The sequence below is a fragment of the Diplotaxodon limnothrissa genome, linkage group LG23, assembly GCF_057381915.1.
Source record: "Diplotaxodon limnothrissa isolate DT_005_m linkage group LG23, D_limnothrissa_male_GT1.1, whole genome shotgun sequence".
Classification (NCBI taxonomy): Eukaryota; Metazoa; Chordata; class Actinopteri; order Cichliformes; family Cichlidae; genus Diplotaxodon; species Diplotaxodon limnothrissa.
This window is the reverse complement of record NC_140617.1, coordinates 49,832,122-49,855,032: the sequence shown is the minus strand read 5'-3', so window position 1 is coordinate 49,855,032 and position 22,911 is coordinate 49,832,122. Positions and strand designations below refer to the sequence as shown.

At 43.5% G+C, this 22,911-nt stretch overlaps 1 protein-coding gene across 2 annotated transcripts in view; it reads left to right on the top strand.

Moving 5' to 3' along the window:
- plcd4a (phospholipase C, delta 4a) overlaps window positions 1-22,911 on the top strand; it is a 48,496-nt gene that overhangs the window by 12,015 nt on the left and 13,570 nt on the right. For both annotated transcript variants that reach the window (XM_085348841.1, XM_085348840.1), the window contains exons 7-9: window positions 5,711-5,855; window positions 9,755-9,907; window positions 10,051-10,218. In XM_085348841.1, the coding sequence (XP_085204967.1) occupies window positions 5,711-5,855; window positions 9,755-9,907; window positions 10,051-10,218 (466 nt within the window). The remainder of the gene's footprint in view (window positions 1-5,710; window positions 5,856-9,754; window positions 9,908-10,050; window positions 10,219-22,911) is intronic.

Genomic DNA, 22,911 nt, shown 5'->3' with positions numbered 1-22,911 from the left:
TGTTACTATGACCCTGATGAAGGCCACAAGCCGAAACGCGTTGGTCAGTCAAAAAAATTGTTCCTCTTTCCTTTAAGTGTGCTGTCTTTAAGTGTGCTCTCCCACTAAGAGTACTCCTTGGGTGGTTCAGTGGAGTTCAGCTTGTTTTTTTTTTCTCTCTGGCATACCTCTTTAAGCAGCTGGCCAAGGCTGTGAGTCTTTGGTTGGGAGTTTCCAAGGCTTCAGTTATGAACAGCACTTTTTAGGTACCTCTTTTATCATCGCACCTTTCTACAGCTCCGATAGTTGGCTAACTTCCCTCCATTATGGCTTGATCTTGGCTTCTTGTCTCCTTCTCCATGGAGGGCACTTCTTCTTGTAGCTGTTCATTTTTGAGCCAGGCCACATCTTCTAGTAGACCTTCAGAGGGTCTTGGTAACTGGACACTTGCTACGGAGAGTCCAGGTTTCTGTTGGAGAACTTGTCCCCTTGGTGCTCAGAAAATAACCGAAAACTGAACATCCTATCACGGGTAATGGGAAATACAGACTCAGTCGTGAAGCTCTGGATGCAAAGCAGACAGTGAGTTTATTTACAGTCCCAAAAAAACAGTCTTAAACATGAAAAGAAGTGCAATAGTCCAACAGTGCTTTTCTCCAAATTCCCAGTAGTGGTGCAGGTGAGTCTCCCCAGTGGTAATCCTAGCAAGCTTCTTCTCTCCAACCCTCCTCCCCATACTTTTCCTCCTAAAAGACAAGCAACAACAACAGATGAGCAGGTTAACCAGCTAAAGCTACATCACCAATAACGAGCACACTTTACTTACGAGTACAAACCAGCGTCGACTGCCATTCGGACACACCGTTACCTCAGCCCAAAATGGGGGCTGATTAGTGACAGCTGGGTTGAAGATTAGGTACAGGTGTGTTGTCTGCTGAGCGGAGACACTTCCGGGTCAGGGGTCGCCACACTCTCACTCTCCCAGAAGCAGACCCAGAGGGCGGGGAGAAGAAAAAAAGGGAGAGAGCACACAAGCACACCACAAGCAGGTCGTCCAGGGAGGACCTGAAACAACTTATCATGAACTTTGGGAGGCACAGGCAGGTCCACTCCCCACCTTACAAATGGAGAATGGCTTCACAAACACCATCGCCCCGGTAAAGAAGGCCCAGCAGCGGATTCACTTCCTCTGTGTCCTCAGGGAGAATAACCTGTACTGGAAGATGCAACTGGCCTTCTACGACTCCTCAATGGAAAGCGTTCTCTCCTACTGCTATGATGTTTGGTACACAGGGGTCAAACACTATCAGCAAACACTTTCCTCGCAAAACCCACCCCTGCCCACCCACCTCATCAATATGAGCCATGGTCTGAGTAACTCTCATCACTAAGGCCAATCACACACAGACTCTACTCAGACCAAGTCCTTTGCTCTACTTTCAAGCACTTTGCAACCTTTTCTCCAACGTGTTCCTTTTCTATTGTTTTTAATAGATTCGTCTTGATTGTATATATTTCTCCTGTTTGTTAATTATACCTGCTGTCTTATATTTTATTTATCCACAGTTGGTGTGGAGCACCCATAATTTAATTTTACATGTGCAATGGAAATAAAGGGCAATTCAATTCAATTCTTATTACGACACTTAAAACAGAGCAAAGTGGCTTAATGCTTCCCACAACGTCTACTTTTTAAATTTAAATGTAAAATTCTAAATTTTAAAAGTAAGTAGACAATGATTTAATTGATTTCAGAATTTTCTTCTCAATCAATCAATCAATCAATCAATCAATCAATCAATCAATCAATGTTTATTTCTATAGCACATTTAAAAAGGACCAGTGTCCACAAAAGTGCTTCACACAAGTGCCGGAATGCAGGTTACAACAAAAGACAACAAAAACAATTACAGTTATGTAGCACAAATGCAGACCAGGTGGAAGTCCGAACTAATGTGCTTAAAAGGCTAGATTAAACAAGTGAGTTTTTAAGCGCGATTTAAGTCTAACTCTAGTCTTTCGGCGGAGCCTTGGTTGCACTAAGAGCAGTTGGTTAGAGGATCTAAATGCTCTTATGGGGCTATACAAGTCGATGAGGTCAGTTAGGTAACTTGGTGCCAGGTTATTTAAAATTCTAAAAGTATACAAAAGGATTTTAAAAACGATATGGTATTTGATGGGGAGCCAGTGTAGATTGGCTAGAACAGGGGTGATGTGATCATGCCTTCTGGAGCCAGTTAAGAGGTGTGCTGCGGCATTTTGAACTAATTGCAAGTGTTGGAGGAGAGAGAATTGGAGGCCGAAATATAGCGAGTTGCAATAGTCCAATCTAGAACTAATGAAGGCGTGGATAAGCTTTTCAAAGTCTTAATGTGGAATATAGGGCTTTGCCTTGGAAATTTGGCATAGCTGGTAAAAACTCATTTTTGCAACTGTGGGCACTCACTCGTGCCCACAGTTGACTAGCTTTTCTAACTGGAAAACATTCTTATCACTATACTCCGCTGAGTTTAATAAAATAAAGAGAGGGCCTTGACATCATATTATTTTTAAGTGATTATTTCTCATCCATTAAATGTATCAATGAAAATATTAGAATAACACAAGGGATACCATGAAAGATTTGCTAATAGTCTTAGTTTGGAAATTAATATTCAATTCAATTTTATTTATATAGCGCCAAATCACAGCAACAGTCACCTAAAGGTGTTTTATATTGCACAGTAGATCGTACACTAATAGATACAGAGAAAAACCCAACAATCATATGACCCCCTATGAGCAAGCACTTTGGCGACAGTGGGGAGGACAAACTTCCTTTTAACAGGAAGAAACCTCCAGCAGAACCAGGCTCAGGGAGGGGCGGGGCCATCTGCTGTGATTGGTTGGGGTGAGAGAAGGAAGACAGGATAAAGACATGCTGTGGAAGAGAGACAGAGGTTAATAACAGATATGATTCAATGCAGAGAGGTCTGTTAACACATAGTGAGTGAGAAAGGTGACTGGAAAGGAAAAACTCAATGCATCATGGGAATCCCCCGGCAGCCTACGTCTATTGCAGCATAACTAAGGGAGGATTCAGGGTCACCTGGTCCAGCTCTAACTATATGCTTTAGCAAAAAGGAAAGTTTGAAGCCTAATCTTGAAAGTAGAGATAGTGTCTGTCTCCTGAATCCAAACTGGAAGCTGGTTCCACAGAAGAGGGGCCTGAAAACTGAAGGCTCTGCCTCCCATTCTACTTTTAAATACTCTAGGAACAACAAGTAGGCCTGCAGAGCGAGAGCGAAGTGCTCTAATACGGTGATATGGTACTACAAGGTCATTAAGATAAGATATTATGAAAATGTTTCCTCCTTAATTTAAATATTTCTTTTTAGTGTTAGATTAAATTCAAAGTCAGCTGTTTAAATAAGAACAGAACATTTTTCATCAGGGGATTTGACGTGAAAATATCTTAAAAATTTATTTTGTGACCCAGAAAGAGTAATATTTCAAACTCCGCCACTCTGCGTTCCTCCGCAACTGCCTTGTTTAAGTTTTGGACAAAATGCATTCTGGGATATTTGCCTGGGTTTGGCTACAGTAGCTTGCGAGCTGTAAATGTATGTCTTCTAATGATGCTGCCTAAGGGAAGCATGTATAATGTAAATAGGATTGGTCCTGAACCCTGTGGAACTCCATAATTAACCTCAGGCTGGCTGAAACTCTTCAAATAAACCATTCCTCTGCAGATGATCTGTTAGCTGTTTGACAACTACTCTTTCAAGGATGTTTGATATGAAAGGAAGGTTGGAGATTGGCCTATAATTAGCTAAGACTGCTGGGTCTAGAGATGCTTTTTGAGTAAAGGTTTAACTACAGCCAGCTTGAAGGCCTGTGGTACATAGCTGATTATTAGAGATAGGTTGATCATATTTAAGATTGAAGCAATACAGTTTTTTCTGAATGCTTAAACCCTAACTGTGATTCTTATAGCACAATTCCTAAAACTATTAATACTTATAGCAAAACCACTCACTGAGTTTGCAAAACTAAAAGCACAAACACTGCTTTGCACTCAGCTTCCAAATGATCAACACACTCCTAGCAAAACTATACACATTTATGGCTGTTATTTACAGTATTTTGCCAACTGTCTGGCACACTGTCTCATGTGAAAACTGTGTTAGATAATTAGTTCACTTTGCAATCAGCCTACGCACTATAAATAAGCTACAGGTAAGCTGTGCGTGTGGAGTACAATGGAGGGAGCAGGAAGAGTGAGAAGAGTGAGAATTAGAGGAGGCCGAGGAAGAGGACGTGGAGGTGAAGAAGTAGGACGAAGAGGATGACAAGGACAAGGAGGTGAAGTTAGAGGACAAGGACAAGGATGAGGAGGGGGAAGAGGAAGGGTAAGAAGAGTAAGAAATAGAATTACTGATGACATCAGAGCTACAATAGTGGACCATGTAATCAACCGTGGAGTGAGTTCCATTTACCACAGCAGGTTTTCCAGGTCCTGGCAGGCAGCAAAAGAGCCCCAGACCAACACACTACCACCACCATATTTTACTGTTGGTATGATGTTCATTTTCTGAAATGCTGTGTTACTTTTACACTGGATGTCGATATGGGACACACACCTTCCAAAAAGTTAAACTTTTGTCTCGTCAGCTCAGAGTATATTCCCAAAGGACTTGGGGATCATCAAGATATTTTCAGGCATAACTGAGATGAGTCTTTGTGCTCCTTTTGCTCAGCAGTGGTTTTTGAACTCTGTCATGAAGGATCTCTTTCTCATGGTGGAGTCACGAACACTGACCTCAACCAAGCGAGGCATTCGGGTCTTTGGATGTTTCTCTTGGGTCTTTCTAACATCTTCATCGCTGTACTAGATTTTGAGGATCTTTTGGCATACTCTACTTTGTCAGACAGATCCTATTTAAGTGATTTCTTGATTGAGAACAGGTGGTGGCAGTAATCAGGTCTCGGTGTGGCTAGAGAAATTGAACTCGGCTTTCCAAAGATATAATACACCACCATTAATTTAAGTTATAACAGGGGGTTGCAATGATTTTTTCACACAGGATCCTGTCAGAAAGTCAGTAGAAGCAATCCAGAATCCAGAATGTGTGAATAAAAGGCAGACGGGGTCAAGTGAGTGTAGGCAGGGTTGTCTGGGTGGAGAGAAGTGTTAGGGATGATGTGTGACACAGGGATAGCAGCAAGAGTGAAAGGGAAGGTGTACAAGATCATAGTGAGACAGACTGTGATGTATGGTTTGGAAAAAGTGGCACTGACAAAAAGACAGGATGGTAAGCCGGAGGTGGCAGAGTTGACAATGATAACATTTTCATTTAAAAAAAAATGAGTGTATTAGAGGGATAGTTCATGTAGAGGAGTTTGGAGACAAAGTTAGAGAAGCAAGGTTGAAATGGTTTGTGCAGAGGAGAGATGGTGGATATATTAGACAAAGGATTATGATTATGGATCTGCTTGGAAGGGGGAACACAGGAAGACCTCAGAGGAAGTTCAGGGATGTAGTGACGGACATATAAAGGGTTGGTGTGACAGTGGAGGATACTAAAAATAAAGTGACACGGAGGCAGATGATCCACTGTAGGAGCAATCGAAGGAAGAAGAAGAAGAAGAAGATGAAGGATATATTCATGGCCATTGTATTTTTTACCTTTCTGTGAACCAGAACAGAATCAATAATAAAGGAAAGATTGTATTTGTCCTTGTTCTTCAGGGCTCTGAATCGTGGCTGCCGATGTGTTGAAGTAGACTGCTGGGATGGTGCCAATGGAGAGCCCATTGTATATCATGGACACACTTTCACCTCCAAGATACTTTTCAAGGATGTGGTTAGTGCAGTTGGAAACTATGCCTTCAAGGTAGGATCACCTGAGTGGGTTATTTTACACTTTTATAAGGGAATAGCAGTGTTTCGGTTGATAGCTGTCCTACAGCTTAAGCAGAATGCTTTGCCTAAAACCTCTGCTCCCTGAGAAACAGAACAACGTACAATGTATTTAGTATAGGATATCACACCCCCATGTGTCCTGGCTGAAGAAACATCTACTCACACCTTTAAAGCAGATGACCTGTAATGGCACATGTGAGGCCCTGCCTGCACATATACATCCCCGTCATCACAGTCATAAACCAACCTCTTTTTTTTTTATTCCAGACCACTCACATGGCTTTACTCCTTACTAATATTCATTACCTCCCTGTCCTTTGGATATTAGAGAGACATCCCTCCGTGCTGAAAGAGAGAGCTGCACAGTAAGCTACATGGAGAATGTAACCCATGGTGACTCTGAACCCATTAAGAGGCTGCAGTGGGCTGTCTGTGGGAGCCACTCCACAATCACTGGCGCACACCCCACTTTGCAGTTATTTATTTGTAAAAATGTTTGGAATCATGTCTGATTTTCGTTCCACTTCTCACGTGTGCACCACTTTGTGTTGGTCTTTCACCTGGAATTCCAATAAAACTGATTCATGTTTGTGGCTGTAATGTGACAACATGTGGGAAAAGTTCAAGGGGGCCGAATACTTTTCAAGCCACTGTATGTTATACTGTATAACAGATTAATGGGACAGCAGTGCAGTGGCTTCAGAACTTGCCTTAGAAGCCTCTGGTTTAAAATATTTCTTCAACAGTAAAGTAACCCAGTGACAGTTGTCAGTATTTCCACTACTGCACAGCAAACAATAATTGTTAATAGTTCATTTGGCAAATCTCATTTTTCAAATTGTAAACAAATACAGTTTAAAAGATGGTTTCTGTTGCTGCCACAGTATAATTCAGTTTAATGTAACCTGAAATGTCTATCATAGTGGCCAATCATATTAGACCTCGTCTTCCTTTGGGCTCTGCCTCCAGACAGTCAAAAGTAAGTTTATTCATACAAGCAGAAGGTGCAGAGAGCTATCTGTGAGAGCCTAAGAGTATAGCAGCGTGTGCAAAGCAGACACTGTCCCAGGCATGATGGCTTCTTTGTATGCAAGGCTGCTGAATTCTATACGCATGGGTTGTTGAATTGACATGAAAGGAATCTAATTCCAAATTTCATATTTGTTGGAAACTCAATATTGCCCATCCATCTGCTGGTCTTACAGCCAGTCAGGCACAACCCGAGATGATGTGCAGACATTTAAGTTTTCTGTTATCATACAGTGGTGTGAAAAAGTGTCTTTCCAATTCCTGATTTCCAATTTTTTTACATGCTTGTCATATTTAAATGTTTTAGATAATCAAGTAAATTTAAATTTTAGATAAAGATAACACAAGTACACACAAACTGTAGTTTCTAAATGAGGGTGTTTATTATTAAAAGGAAAGAAAACAAATCTGCGTGGCCCTGTGTGAAAATGACTGACCCTCCCTCGTTTTAACATAAACTGACATCTTTGGAGAGCTGAGTTCAGTTTCTCTACGCAGACCTGATTACTGCCAACACCTGTTCTTATTCAAGAAATCACTATACAGGACCTGCCTGACAAAGTGGGGTAGACCAATAGAACCTTTAAAAGCCAGACATCATGCTGTGATCCAAGGAAATTCAGGAATTAATATGAAACACATTTATGGAGATCTCTCAGTCTGGAAAACCATTATATGGCTTTATTATGGCCTTATAAGGCCATTTTTAAAGCTGTGGGAGTACAGTGAACCACAGTGAGAGCCATTGTCCACAAATGGCGAAGAGGTCACAAAGACCCCAGAACAACATCCAAACAAGGCCTCAGCTGCCTCAGTTAAGGTCAGTGTTCATGACTCCACCATAAGAAAGAGACTGAGCAAAAATGGCATGCATGGCAGAGTGTCATGGTCCTGGGTTTTGACCCAGTGTTTTGCATTTGAAGACTTTTGAATCTTGGTTATTCATTATTGTCGTATTCCTAGGGTAACTTATATTTCCTAGTTCAGTTTTCTTATGTGTTTGAGATTTTCTGATTGTGTTTATCCCTTGTGGTTCTGGTCTAGTTCCCTGAGTGTTTTCCTTTCCCTTTGTTTCCTGTGTATGTCAGTCTTGTTCTCATTTCCCACAGTCTTTGTCTCTGTGTTCTGTCTTTACTCCTTAGTCTCCCTGGCCTGTTGTGTCTCTCGCTCCCTCTCTCTTTGTTTCTTAGCCATGTCTCTGTTTCGTCTCCCTTACCTGTTCCCATGTTACTCTCCTTATATTTCTTCCTTTGTCTCCTCTGTCTGTTATGACCTGTGTTACCACCTGTTGCCCATCCTCTCGTTATCCAGTGTATTTAAGTCCTCAGTTTGTATTTGCTCCTCATCACATCATCAGTCTTCAGGTAGTCCTCCGGTCATGTTACCCCTGTGCTGTGTGCTCCATGCTTTGCTTTCTAGTGTCTAGCTACTATGCCAAGAGTTTAGTGTTTTGTATTTTTAGTTTGTAGTTATCGGCAATAAAGCTGCTTAAGTTCAGGTTTTGTCTCCAGAGTCCTGCATTTGGGTCCTCATCCTGGCTGCCACACAGCCAGACCTTGACACAGAGTTCCAAGACAAAAACCACTGCTGAGCAAAAGGAACTTAAAGGCTAGTCTCAGGTTTCCCAGAAAACATCTTGATGATGCCCAAGACTTCTGGGAAAATATTCTGAGGAATAACGAGAAGAAAAGTTGAACTTATTGGAAGGCATGTGCCCCATTACATCTGGCATAAAAGTAACACAGCTGTAAACACATTGTCAGAAAAGGAACATCATACCAACAGTAAAATATGGTGGTGGTAGTGTGTTGGTCTGGGGCTGTTTCCCTGCCTCAGGACCTGGAAAACCTGCTGTGGTAAATGGAACCATGAATTCTGCTGTGTAGCAAAACATCCTGAAGGAGAATGTCCATCCATCTGTTTGTGACCTGAAGCTAATGTGCACTTGGGTTTGGCTCTGGATTCAAAATGGACAAGCAAATCTACCTGAATGGCTTAGAAAAAACAAATGAAGATATTGGAGTAGCCTAGTCAAAGTCCTGACCTGAATCCAACTGTCATGTTCTGGCTTGACCTTAAAAATACAGTTCATGCTTGAAAACTCTCCAATGTTAATGAAATCCAACAATTCTGCAAAGATGAGTGGGAAAAAATTCCTCCACAGTGCTGTAAAAGACTTCCAGTTATGACAAATGCTTGATTGCAGTTGTTGCTGCTAAGATGCTAAGCTGGCCAACCAGTTAGTAGGTTTGGGGTCCAGTCACTTTTACACAGGGCCTGTCTTTATAATAAACGACTTCATTTTGAAACTGCATTTTGTGTTAACTTGTGTTATAATATTTTAATTGGTTTGATCTGACATATTTAAGTTTGCCAAACATACAAATATAGGAAATCAGGAAGGGTGCAAACACTTTTTCACACCACTGTAGGGGCGATCGTGGCTCAAGAGTTGGGAGTTCGCCTTGTAATTGGAAGGTTGCCGGTTCGACCCCCGGCTTGGACAGTCTCGGTCGTTGTGTCCTTGGGCAAGACACTTCACCCGTTGCCTACTGGTGGTGGTCAGAGGGCCCGGTGGCGCCAGTGTCCGGCAGCCTCGCCTCTGTCAGTGCGCCCCAGGGTGGCTGTGGCTACAATGTAGCTGCCATCACCAGTGTGTGAATGTGTGTGTGTGGATGACTGGTTGTGTAAAGTGCTTTGGGGTCCTTAGGGACTAGTAAAGCACTATACAAATACAGGCCATTTACTATTTTTACCATTTCACTGTAACTGTTTCCAGTCTTCAATTACAAAAGGTACTCACTCCCTCCATCTCTCTTCCTCCTCCTCTCCCCCATTCAGGTATCACAATATCCAGTCATCCTGTCCATTGAGAACCACTGCAGTGTTGAACAACAGAGAGTCATGGCACATCATCTAAACCACATTCTTGGTGACAGGTTGTTGAAAACTATACTGGATGGCAAGGCCCCCATCAGACTGCCCTCTCCTGAGGTGAGGGCTGTAATCTATTGTCCAACTCTAATGCCATATCATTTGATAGAAATGCAAATTATCAACTACTAGAATGCTAAATTCAAAGAAACCCCGAACACCTATGGTATATGTTAAAGATGACTTTTTGACCCCTATGTTAGGATCTTAAGGGGAAGATTCTTGTGAAGGCGAAGAAAGATGGTGGTTTAGAGCAGAGTTTAAGTGGGATGGTGGAAGATTCTCTGAATGGGGAGGTCAGCGATGACGATGAGGCAGCTGAAATTGATGAAGATCACCCACACCATGAGAGTATCCATTGCAGACTCAAGGTGGGTCTAGATGTTTGACACAGTCTCACAACTCTCAGACAACCCACTGTGCATGTGCTGATGATCCAGTCTGATATACAGGGTGGGCCATTTATATGGATACACCGTAATAACATGGGAATGGTTGGTGATATTAAAGTCCTGTTTGTGGCACATTAGTATATGTGAGGGGGCAAACTCCTCAAGATGGGTGGTGACCATGGTGGCCATTTAGAAGTCGGCCGTCTTGGATACAACTTTTGTTTTTCCAACAGGAAGAGGGTCATGTGACACATCAAACTTATTGGTAATGTCACAAGAAAAACAATGGTGTGCTTGGTTTCAACGTAACTTCTTTCATGAGTTATTTACAAGTTTCTGACCACTTATAAAATGTGTTCAATGTGCTGCCCATTGTGTTGGATTGTCAATGCAACCCTCTTCTCCCAATCTTCACACACTGATAGCAACACCGCAGGAGAAATGCCAGCACAGGCATCCAGTATCCGTAGTTTCAGGTGCTGCACATCTCGTATCTTCACACCATAGACAGTTGCCTTCAGATGACCCCAAAGATAAAAGTCTAAGGGGGTCAGATCGGGAGACCTTGGGGTCATTCAATTGGCTCACGACGACCAATCCACTTTCCAGAAACTGTTCATCTAGGAATGCTCGGACCTGGCACCCATAATGTGGTGGTGCACCATCTTGCTGGAAAAACTCAGGGAACGTGCCAGCTTCAGTGCATAAAGAGGAAACACATCATCATGTAGCAATTTCAAATATCCAGAGGCCTTGAGGTTTCCATTGATGAAGAATGGACCCACTATCGTTGTGCCCCATATACCACACCAAACCATCACTTTTGTTGTTCCAACAGTCTTGGAGGGATCCATCCAATGTGGGTTAGTGTCAGACCAATAGCGGTGCTTTTGTTTGTTAACGTCACCATTCACATAAAAGTTTGCCATTCTGCAAATTCTGTGCGCCGATCTGGGTCATCCTCATTGAGATGCTGCAGTAGCTGGAGTTTGTAAGGGTGCCATTTGTGAGTAGCTAACATCTGCCGGAGGGATGTTCGACTAATGCCACTCTCCAGTGACATGCGCCAAGTGCTATGCTGTTGGCTCTTGCTGAATGAAGCGAGGACAGCCACTGATGTTTCTTCATTAGTCACAGTTTTCTTGCGTCCACATTTTGGCAAATCCAACACTGAACCAGTTTCACGAAACTTAGCAAGCAGTTTGCTGACTGTAGCATGGGAGATGGGTGGTCTCGTAGGGTGTCTTGCATTGAAATCTGCTGCAATGACCCGGTTACTGCGTTAACCAGATAGCAACACAATTTCGATCCGCTCCTCACGTGTTAACCTCTTCAACATGTCAATGGCTGTGAACAAAGAGAAACTTGTAAATAACTAATGAAAGAATAAAGTTACGTTGAAACCAAGCACACCATTGTTTTTCTTGTGACATTACCAATAAGTTTGATGTGTCACATGGCCCTCTTCCTATTGGAAAAACAAAAGTTATATCCAAGATGGCCGACTTCTAAATGGCCATCATGGTCACCACCCATCTTGAGGAGTTTGCCTTACAAACCCAACAGTGAGATCTTAAGAGATCCAGCCTACAGCTCTTCAATGGGTGTCACAGGGTCCCCAGGAAAAAAAATTGTAAATGTAAAATAATAAAATAAATATTCTTCGGTGGCAATAACAAAGTATAACATAAATTATTCAGTAGCAATTACACAAGAATATCCAGAAATGTCCCTGCCTACAATTAAACACATTCACTTACCGAAAATTGGGGGCATCTGCTGCGGCAGCCTTTTACCACAAACTTAGTCACTGCTCGGTGACATTCGTCTATCCTGGCCTGAAAGGAGACGCTACCGGTAGACTGCAGCGAGAACTGCCAGCATCTGAGCCAGACTCTGTCTGTCTCATCATGGTCACCTAAATGCACATAATGGCAGGTTTGTAATAAGGCAGATCGCGCTAACATAATATGCACTGTTAGGTGATTATTTACCTGCCGCATTAACGGGAGAGGACATGCAAACGTTACCGCTGCTGCTGGGTTGAGATTCACGAGTCCGGAGCGAATTAAAAACACGACATTCATTTAATGTCATCGTGTGTTTTGTGAGCAAATGCTTTTGCATATTCGTAGTGTTTCCTCCCTTAAATGAAATATCTACTTTACAAGTATTGCAAGTTGCCCTGTTGTCATCCGTTCTCGTAAAGTATAACCAAACTTTTGAGCGTTTGAGCCGCTTACGTGCCGTGTTTCCTGCCAGGTAAATGACGCTCCGCAACGTGGTGACGTCATTTACCTGGCAGGAATCGATAAGGGAATCGTTTGCAAAAATGGCAAACAATTCCAAGGAACTGAAACAGTGGGAACCGGTTCTCAACAAGAACCGGTTTTCGATACCCATCCCTATTCAGGATCATTTGTTTTTATCTCTACAATAAATCGCTTGCATTAAAAACTGTTTCCTGAGGAAGTCAAATGCTGGTTGAACCATGAGTCTTATCAGAAGTAGTCCTTGGGAGAAGTTACAGTGAGCAGAGAGATAGCCTTGCTAAAATCTGTAAACTTTTATTCGCATATCTATATATGATTCCAACCAATTATGGAATAATAGACTCCATAATTAACCTTATTGTGTGAAGAAGGTTCCCTGTTTACATGGGCAAACTGGAGTTCCACAGCATTACGTGCTAACACCAATTTTGTTTACATTGTATTTGCTTCCCACCTGCGGTTTCCCAAGGCATGGGTGTAACCCTATTAATACATACACGATATATAATAATTTACCCTCTCCCAATTGCATCCGTCACCCGCCATTGTACCACTCAAACAGATGACTTTGATGGGAATGGGAGGCAGTGGCTTCAGCTTTCCGACCACTCTTCTCTGAGGCCTGCTCCCAGTCTGGATTTGGATGACAGATACCCTGTCTACTATTAAGATTAGGCTTCAAACTTTCCTTTTTGCTAAAGCATATAGTTAGGGCTCGACCAGGTGACCCTGAATCCTCCCTTAGTTATGCTGCAATAGGTGTAGGCTGCTGGGGGATTCCCATGGCCATAGGGCGATCGTGGCTCAAGAGTTGGGCGTTCGCCTTGTAATCGGAAGGTTGCCGGTTCGAGCCCCGGCTTGGACAGTCTTGGTCGTTGTGTCCTTGGGCAAGACACTTCACCCGTTGCCTACTGGTGGTGGTCAGAGGGCCCGGTGGCGCCAGTGTCCGGCAGCCTCGCCTCTGTCAGTGCGCCCCAGGGTGGCTGTGGCTACAATGTAGCTGCCATCACCAGTGTGTGAATGTGTGTGTGAATGGGTGGATGACTGGATGTGTAAAGCGCTTTGGGGTCCTTAGGGACTAGTAAAGCGCTACATAAATACAGGCCATTTACCATGATGCACTGGGTGTTTCTTCTTCAGTCACCTTTCTCACTCACTATGTGTTAATAGACCTCTCTGCACTGTATCATATTAATCTCTGTCTCTCTTCCACATCATGTCTTTATCCTGTCTTCTTAACCCAATCGGTCAAAGCAGATGACAGTCCTTCCTGAGCCCGGTTCTGCCGGAGGTTTCTTCCTGTTTTTCATTTCCTAAGTGTCAAACACCTCACACAAGTTTGTCACAAGGCTGAAACAGCCATGAGCACTCAATGGAACTCAAAGGCAGACCCACCCAGGGAAACAGAACAGGATTCACAAGGAGGGGGCTCACTAGGAGAGAGGGAAATAGAGTTGGTGTCACTGGTCCAGGGGAAAACCTTCCAGTTACACTGACTGGAGGTGGTGAACTTTGCTTACTTGAGCAGAGTAAAGTGATTTTCAGGGAGGGGAAGCAACTGCTAGACTCTCTCAGCTCCAACAATCGCTCTCTCCGATTCCAGTGGGAGACAGGGTCCAGGAGGGCAGACAGGTGAGTAATGAAACAGTGACCGAGCTTAGACCAGTGCGGTGGAGAGAAGAAGAGCAGTGTTGAGTGAACAGGTGAACCAAGCAGGTAAGTGATATAACCTGGACCCAAACTGAGACAGACTGGAAACAGGGAGAGAATATCATTAGCCACGAGAAGTCAAAAGATCTAAGAAATTACATAGAGAAGCCAAGTTACCACTAAAGAGTAGCAGAAAATCTGGCTGGATCTGGACTTGGTGGCTGGAGAAAACACTGGAAAAATCCCAGTATATGACAGTATTATATTTGCATATTATTTAAATAGTTAAATAGATCAAATAGCATTTGCAGATCTTCTTTGTCTCTAGATGTTTTAGGGAGTGACAACCCCTCACCCACCGTGGGCAGCGAGAACTGTCTCAAGGTTAATGGTTACAGTTCTGGGTCAGGCCACCATGTTTCCTCCCATTAACAAACACTCCTGTGGGAGACAAGGCAGCAGCATTACTATGGGAGGAAATAAACACCACCATGATTGGAAGGTCGGGGGTTCGAATCCACTGAATGGCTACCCTGAGGTACCCCTGAGCAAGGTAGCGTCCCTACACACTGCTCCCCAGGCGCCCAATGGCTGCCCACTGATTCACTGAGTGAATGGGTTAAATGCAGAGAGGAATTTCCCCATGGAGATCAATAAAGTTTGGTGACTTTTGAATGCAACTGGCCAGGGAAATTTTCAAAATGTGATATGTGATGGCACAGCACAATGCAAGCTCCATATCAGCTGTTTAGAGCTGCTAGACACTTTTCTAGCTCTAGAGATGTTTCTCTTCAGTTCTAATTTGAGAAAAGACAGTCCAACGGTGGTTACATAGAGCAACGGGGGGACACTCCCTTTCAATCCGAATGTGCTTTTTCTGTCTTGTCTTTTTAGAGGTCAAATGTGATCATAAGATGTCTGCAACCAAAGTGCAAGGGCTCCGTCCACCAAGGGCCTTCATGCTTATGAATAGCAAGTGTTTGCCAGGATTAGCATGTTGTCCTTTTCTAGGGTTGATGTTTTGAAAAGTAATTTTTACAACAAGTGTCATTCACCCAATGACACGCATATTCATGCAAGCTTTTTCCTATACCCGAGTGCCTTCTCTAACATTTAGATACACATTCAAACTCCAGTAGATGCATCAGGAGCAACTCCAGCTTCAGTTGAAGGATACACCTTTGACTGAGACTCCAAAAGCCAGGAAACAAATGACCATCCTATCCGGTCCTTAAGTCTGTCGTCATTAGCCGTTCCTGGGCCCAAACTCCACTGCAGGTCACACGATCACTGGGACATCACAGAGAGTTAAAAACTGGCTAAATCCTTTCATCTGTAATAAAATGATCAGCGTTGCTACTTTACCAGGTGTAACATTTAAGTTTAACATCCAGGCATCCATGAAAACAGAATTTATTAAATTTAACGGAGTTAGAAGTTAGCAGGAAGTTAGCTCGCTAGTTTCCACCTAAATATAATATACCATGTCCTGACCGAGAGATTTCGGAAACAAATTAAGATGTACAGCTCTGCTATCTTCTATCTGCTATTCCAACATAAATGAAGACAGAAAACTAAACAGCAGTGACATTTGTAGGGTTACTGAAGTTGGGCTAGCTGGTATATAATAATAATAATAATAAATTGCATTTATATAGCGCTTTTCGAGACCCTCAAGGCGCTTTACAATACCACTATTCATTCACTCTCACATTCACACACTGGTGGAGGCAGCTACAGTTGTAGCCACAGCTGCCCTGGGGCAGACTGACAGAAGCCAGGCTGCCATATCGCGCCATCGGCCCCTCTGGCCAACACCAGTGGGCGGTAGGTGAAGTGTCTTGCCCAGGGACACAATGACCAAGACAGACAGAGCTGGGGATCGAACCATAAACCTTCCGGTTACAAGATGAGCTTGTTGGGAAGCATGTAATGATGTGCTACAAGATCGCTAGCGACACAGCTATCTTAGCATAACATAAGCACAGTGAAGCTGGAGGATGAACGCTAACTTTTTTCCACTCGATAAAAGTTAACGTGAGGGTTCCTGATGGTTAGAGACAAATGTAATCACATGGCAGGATGCTGTAAAAGGACCAAACTTCAGTCAGGAGAACAACTGAGATAATCCATCCACAATACGAGGTTAGTCATTAATATACTGCTGCATGCGCTGGGCTGTAGTTACATGACAAGGTTTTATAAACTGAGCTTAAAAATGATTAGCGGTAATAAAAACCGAGAGAGGCTGACAGTGATCACTGACTGTTTTTGGATGTCATGGATAATTCCTCCCAGCTACTCCATGACGTGCTGGCTGGGCACAGGAGCACGTTCACTGAGAGACTGAGATTACCAAAAAGCAACACTGACCATCTTCCATTGGTTTTAATAAGTATGAACACCCAGCCCCCAACTCGAGGATCCCCACAACATAACCTAATAAACCTACACCTTAGTTCACAGATTCGCTTTGTCTAGGCTGTATTTCTGGGGTTACACACAACCCAGGAATGAAATCATGAATACATAATGGGCTTGGATTTACATCATTATGAATGAAATGTGCTCTATTTGGAAGCAGCCGGCCCCGCCCCTTTCGACAGGTTGTGTGAGACTTTAAATCATCAAACTGTAAATTATAAATTTTAAATTGTTATTGATCCTTTACCTCTAGTCCTAAAGTGTATATTTATTTTCTTACTCTTCTTATATTTATTGTTTGTTTACTTGCACTGCTGTAACTGGAGCCTCGTCGTCTCTCTATATACCATATTTTCACGACCATAAGGCGCACTTAAAAGTCTTAGATTTTCTTCAAAAAGTACGGCGCGCCCTATAGCGCAGTGCGCCCTGTGTGTTGTAAGGAGGACGTAGTAGAGAACACCATGAGAACGCTAAAGGGTGAAGTGTGGGCGTTGATCGTATATACCGGACAATCGCACATACCTGTATAAAAGGACAGGTATGTGCATTATGTGGAACATCGTTGTTTTAACAACCCTGAAAATGGCAAAGAGACACGCTTATGAAGCACAGTTTAAACTGAAGGCCATCAGCTACGCGGAGGAACATGGAAATCGAGCAGCGGCGAGAGAATTTAAGATTAACGAATCAATGGTTCGCAAATGGAGGAAGCTAGAAAACGAGCTCCGACAGGTCAAGAAGACGCAGCTGAGTTTCCGCGGACATAAGGCGAGGTGGCACGAGTTGGAGGAAAGACTCGAGCGGTGGATCATCGAGCAAAGAACGAGCGGGAGAAGCGTTTCGACGGTCACCATTCGGCTAAAAGCAGTTTCACTTTCACTTTTTATGAAACTGTGCCATTTTTCCATCCGGACCAGGACTACGGCAGCGCAGCAACTTCCAGCGGATTATAAGGAAAAGCTGGCCATCTTCCGCTCCTACTGCAGCAAACACATCGGCGACAAAAACATCCAGCCCAGCCACATCACAAACATGGACGAGGTCCCGCTCACTTTTGACATCCCGGTGAGTCACACTGTGGAGAAGAAGGGGACCAGCACGGTAGCGATACGCACAACGGGGTATGAAAGGTCTTCTTTTACTGTTGTGCTTGGCTGCCATGCTAATGGACAGAAACTGCCGCCTATGGTGATTTTAAAGCGAAAGACTTTGCCTAAAGAGAAGTTTCCAGCAGGAATCATCATTAAGGCAAATGAAAAGGGCTGGATGGATGAGGAAATGATGAAAGAGTGGCTGAGGGAGGTGTATGTAAGGAGACCAGGTGGTTTTTTCCACGCATCACCATCGCTCTTAGTCTGTGACTCTATACGTGCCCATCTCACAGCCGATGTGAAAAAACTTGTGAAGCAAATGAACTGTGAGCTTGCTGTCATTCCGGGAGGCCTGACAAAGGAACTCCAACCGCTGGACATCAGTGTGAACCGCCCGTTCAAAGTAAGGCTGCGAGCGGCGTGGGAGCGATGGATGACCGATGGAGACCACAGTTTCACTAAGAGTGGAAGGCAGCGCCGGGCGAGTTACGCCACAATTTGCCAATGGATTGTAGATGCTTGGGCTAACATGTCTGCTGGCACTGTTGTTCGAGCTTTCGCAAAAGCCGGCATCGTTTCCGAGGAGCCGCACAGCACGGAAAGTGACTCTGACGGTGAAGACAGTGAACCTGGCATGTTTGATGGAGATTTAGCGCAGCTGTTCAATTCAGACACAGAGGATGAGGACTTCCATGGGTTTGATGATAAAAATGTGAGTACCAAACTTTGTTTTGCTCCTGCTTTATTTTTAAATACGCACACTTGTATGCTTGTGTGTTGTTGATGATGACGATTACTGGTAATAAAAATGTGAGTAAGGTACCGAACTCAGGTTTGCTCCCGCTTTATTTTTAAATACGCATACGGTACTTGTATGCGCCCTATGATCCAGTGCGCCTTATGTGTGCAATAATTTCACCTCCTCACTACGTACGACTCTGGATACTGTAGCTCCAGTGAAAACTAAGGTCTCTAATCAGAAGTACCTGACTCCGTGGTATAATTCTCAAACACGTAGCCTAAAGCAGATGACTCGTAATCTGGAGAGGAAATGGCGTGTCACAAATTTAGAGGATCATCATTTAGCCTGGAGAAATAGTTTGCTGCTTTATAAGAAAGCCCTCCACAAAGCCAGAACATCTTACTATTCATCACTGATTGAAGAAAATAAGAACAACCCCAGGTTTCTCTTCAGCTCTGTAGCCAGGCTGACAAAAAGTCAGAGCTCTGTTGAGCCAACCATCCCTTTAACGTTAACTAGTAATGACTTCATGAACTTCTTCACAAATACAATTTTTATCATTAGAGAAAAAATTACCAGTAATCATCCCACAGATGTAATATTATCTACAGCTACTCTTAGTACCATTGATGTTAAGTTAGACTCTTTTTCTCAAATTGATCTTTCTGAGTTAACTTCAATAATTACTTCCTCCAAACCATCAACGTGTCTTTTAGACCCCATTCCTACAAAACTGCTCAAAGAAGTCCTGCCATTAATTAATTCTTCGATCTTAAATATGATCAACCTATCTCTAATAATCAGCTATGTACCACAGGCCTTCAAGCTGGCTGTAGTTAAACCTTTACTCAAAAAGCATCTCTAGACCCAGCAGTCTTAGCTAATTATAGGCCAATCTCCAACCTTCCTTTCATATCAAACATCCTTGAAAGAGTAGTTGTCAAACAGCTAACAGATCATCTGCAGAGGTTTATTTGAAGAGTTTCAGTCAGGTTTCAGAGCTCATCACAGCACAGAAACAGCTTTAGTGAAGGTTACAAATGATCTTCTTATGGCCTCTGACAGTGGACTCATCTCTGTGCTTCTCCTGCTAGACCTCAGTGCAGCGTTCGATACTGTCGACCTTAATATCCTATTAGAGCGATTAGAACATGCTGTAGGTATTACAGGTACTGCACTGCAGTGGTTTGTATCATATCTATCTAATAGACTCCAGTTTGTGCATGTAAATGGAGAGTCCTCTTCACACACTGAGGTTAATTATGGAGTTCCACAGGGTTCAGTGCTAGGACCAATTCTGTTTACATTATACATGCTTCCCTTAGGCAGCATCATTAGAAGACATAGCATACATTTACACTGCTATGCAGATGACACCCAGCTCTATCTGTCCATGAAGCCAGATAACACACACCAATGAGTTAAACTGCAGGAATGTCTTAAAGACATAAAGACCTGGATGGCCGCTAACTTTCTGCTTCTTAATTCAGATCAAACTGAGGTTATTGTACTCGGCCCTGAAAATCGTAGAAATATGGTATCTAACCAGATTCTTACTCTGGATGGCATTACCTTGGCCTCCAGTAACACTATGAGGAACCTTGGAGTCATTTTTGACCAGGACATGTCCTTCAATGCACATATTAAACAAATATGTAAGACTGCTTTCTTCCATTTGCACAACATCTCTAAAATTAGAAATATCCTGTCTCAGAGTGACGCTGAAAAACTAGTTCATGCATTTATTACTTCCAGGCTGGACTACTGTAATTCATTACTATCAGGAAGTCCTAAAAACTCCCTGAAAGCCTTCAGCTAATCCAAAATGTTGCAGCAAGAGTCCTGACAGGGACTAGAAAGAGAGATTTCTCCTGTTTTGGCTTCCTGTTAAATCCAGAATTCAAAATCCTGCTCCTCACATACAAGGTCTTAAATAATCAGGCCCCATCTTATCTTAATGACCTTGTAGTACCATATCACCCTATTAGAGCACTTCGCTCTCGCTCTGCAGGCCTACTTGTTGTTCCTAGAGTATTTAAAAGTAGAATGGGAGGCAGAGCCTTCAGTTTTCAGGCCCCTCTTCTGTGGAACCAGCTTCCAGTTTGGATTCAGGAGACAGACACTATCTCTACTTTCAAGATTAGGCTTCAAACTTTCCTTTTTGCTAAAGCATATAGTTAGGGCTGGGCCAGGTGACCCTGAATCCTCCCTTAGTTATGCTGCAATAGACGTAGGCTGCCGGGGATTCCCATGATGCATTGAGTTTTTCCTTTCCAGTCACCTTTCTCACTCACTATGTATTAACAGACCTCTCTGCATTGAATCATATCTGTTATTAACCTCTGTCTCTCTTCCACAGCATGTCTTTATCCTGTCTTCCTTCTCTCACCCCAACCAATCACAGCAGATGGCCCCGCCCCTCCCTGAGCCTGGTTCTGCTGGAGGTTTCTTCCTGTTAAAAGGGAGTTTTTCCTTCCCACTGTTGCCAAAGTGCTTGCTCATAGGGGGTCATATGATTGTTGGGTTTTTCTCTGTATCTATGAAGCACCTTAAGGCGACTTATGTTGTGATTTAGCGCTATATAAATAAAATTGAATTGAATTGAATTTTCAACATGGATGTATTTTTCAACAGATTCAATACTGCAGTCAGCCAGCAGTCCACAGCCGCTCCAGTGTCTCTCCCTCTCTCTCCATATTGTACCATAGCTTCCTGTGAGAGTCCTGACACCCCTCCCCCACCGGTCACTTTTACTCATGGCCAGGTTCAGAGACTAATGAGAAGACTCCAATCAGGCCAGTCTGCTGGACCAGACGGGGTGAGTCCTCCAGGCCTGTGCACCCCAGTTTTATGGAGTCTTTCACAAAGTGTTCATGATGAGTCCGAGCGTCCCAGTGCTGTGGAAGATGTCATGCCTGATTCCTGTACCAAATACGCCACATCCCAGTGGCCCCCACTTTCCACGTCATGAAGACCCTGGAAAGACTCATCCTGGACCAGCCCCGACCCATAGTCAGACCACATCAGGATCCTATTTAGTCTCCTCGAGCTAAGGAGGCTCAATCTACACCCAGCTGAACCAGCTGGTGACCACTGTGAGTGTCATGTTTTTGTCCAGTGTATTGAACACCACCAGCCTGACCCTCTTGGGTGATAAGCTGACAGCGATGCAGGTGGATGCCTTTTCCGTGGCCTGCATTGCTGACTACAATATGTGTCTTCAACATTGTGTGCCTGACAAGGTGATCAGCAACAAGGACTGTCCTCTCCCCCTCCCTCTTCACCCTCTACACCACAGACTTCAGCTTCTGCACAGAGACCTCCATCTTCAGAAGTTTTCTGATGACTCTGCGGTGATTGGACTCATCAGTGAGGGTGAACGAAACAGAGTACCGGGCTGTGGTTGAGTTGGCATTGCACCCTACATTTGCTGATGGAAGTACTGATGAAACTTGCATCCATCTATTCTCTTCTTTATCCTTGTTAGGGTTGTGGGGGTGCTGGAGCTGTCTTAGGGCGAGAGGCAGGGTACACCCTGGACAGGTCGCCAGTCAGTCGCAGGCCTAACACAAAGAGACAAACATTCACACTCACATTCACACCTATGGGCAATTTAGTGTTTCCAATTAACATAACCCCACTAACTGCATGTCTTTGGACTGTGGGAGGAAGCTGGAGTACCCGGAGGGAACCCATGCAAACATGAGGAGAACATGCAAACTCCACACAGAAGGGCCTTGGCCTGAGGGTGGAATCAAGCTCAGGACGTTCTTGCTGTGAGGCAAAAATTACAGCACTGTGCTGCTTTGAGTGTAAAATCAATGATCATAGGCAGGTAGTGCTAGAGGTTTTTCCTGATGTTAGGCTTCAACCTAAACATCATTATGCAAAACATTATCCAACTCTGCTTTGGGGCCCTGCTGCACATTTAGACCACAATAATTGAAGCCAAACATCTTTTTTTTTTTTTTTTTTTTTTTCCAAAAGAGTGGTGCATGACACTCAAACATTTCAAAATATACTTTGAAAACATTGGCAATTAGCCACCAGCAAATCATGGCAAACTCCCAGCAGATAGATTCCTGTCACAATCATCATCATTCTGGGTGTCTGAACTCTCACAGTCAATGTTGTTGTTAAGTGGAATTAAACTATAAATCTCTTGTGAGCTACTCTGAGCTACAATGAGGCTCTCTTCTTTGCAGGATGAGTGAAATGGCTGGCTCTGCAAAAATGTGTGGTCACATGACCAATTTCTTCTATGGTTCCCTAGAAACAGGGGTGGCACAACTTCCCCGCTGGCACAAATCACCCCACTTTGCCCTAAAGCAAAGGTAAGAACTAAACTTACCTTTTTTTAACCTCTGGCAGTTCACCACTTACCTTTGTACCATTTCAAGTTATTCATTGGACGGGAAACGACCTGAATTGCAATAAATAACTGGAAAGATTGGGGTGTTCTAAAACTTCGGTAGTGTGCAGATTTAAG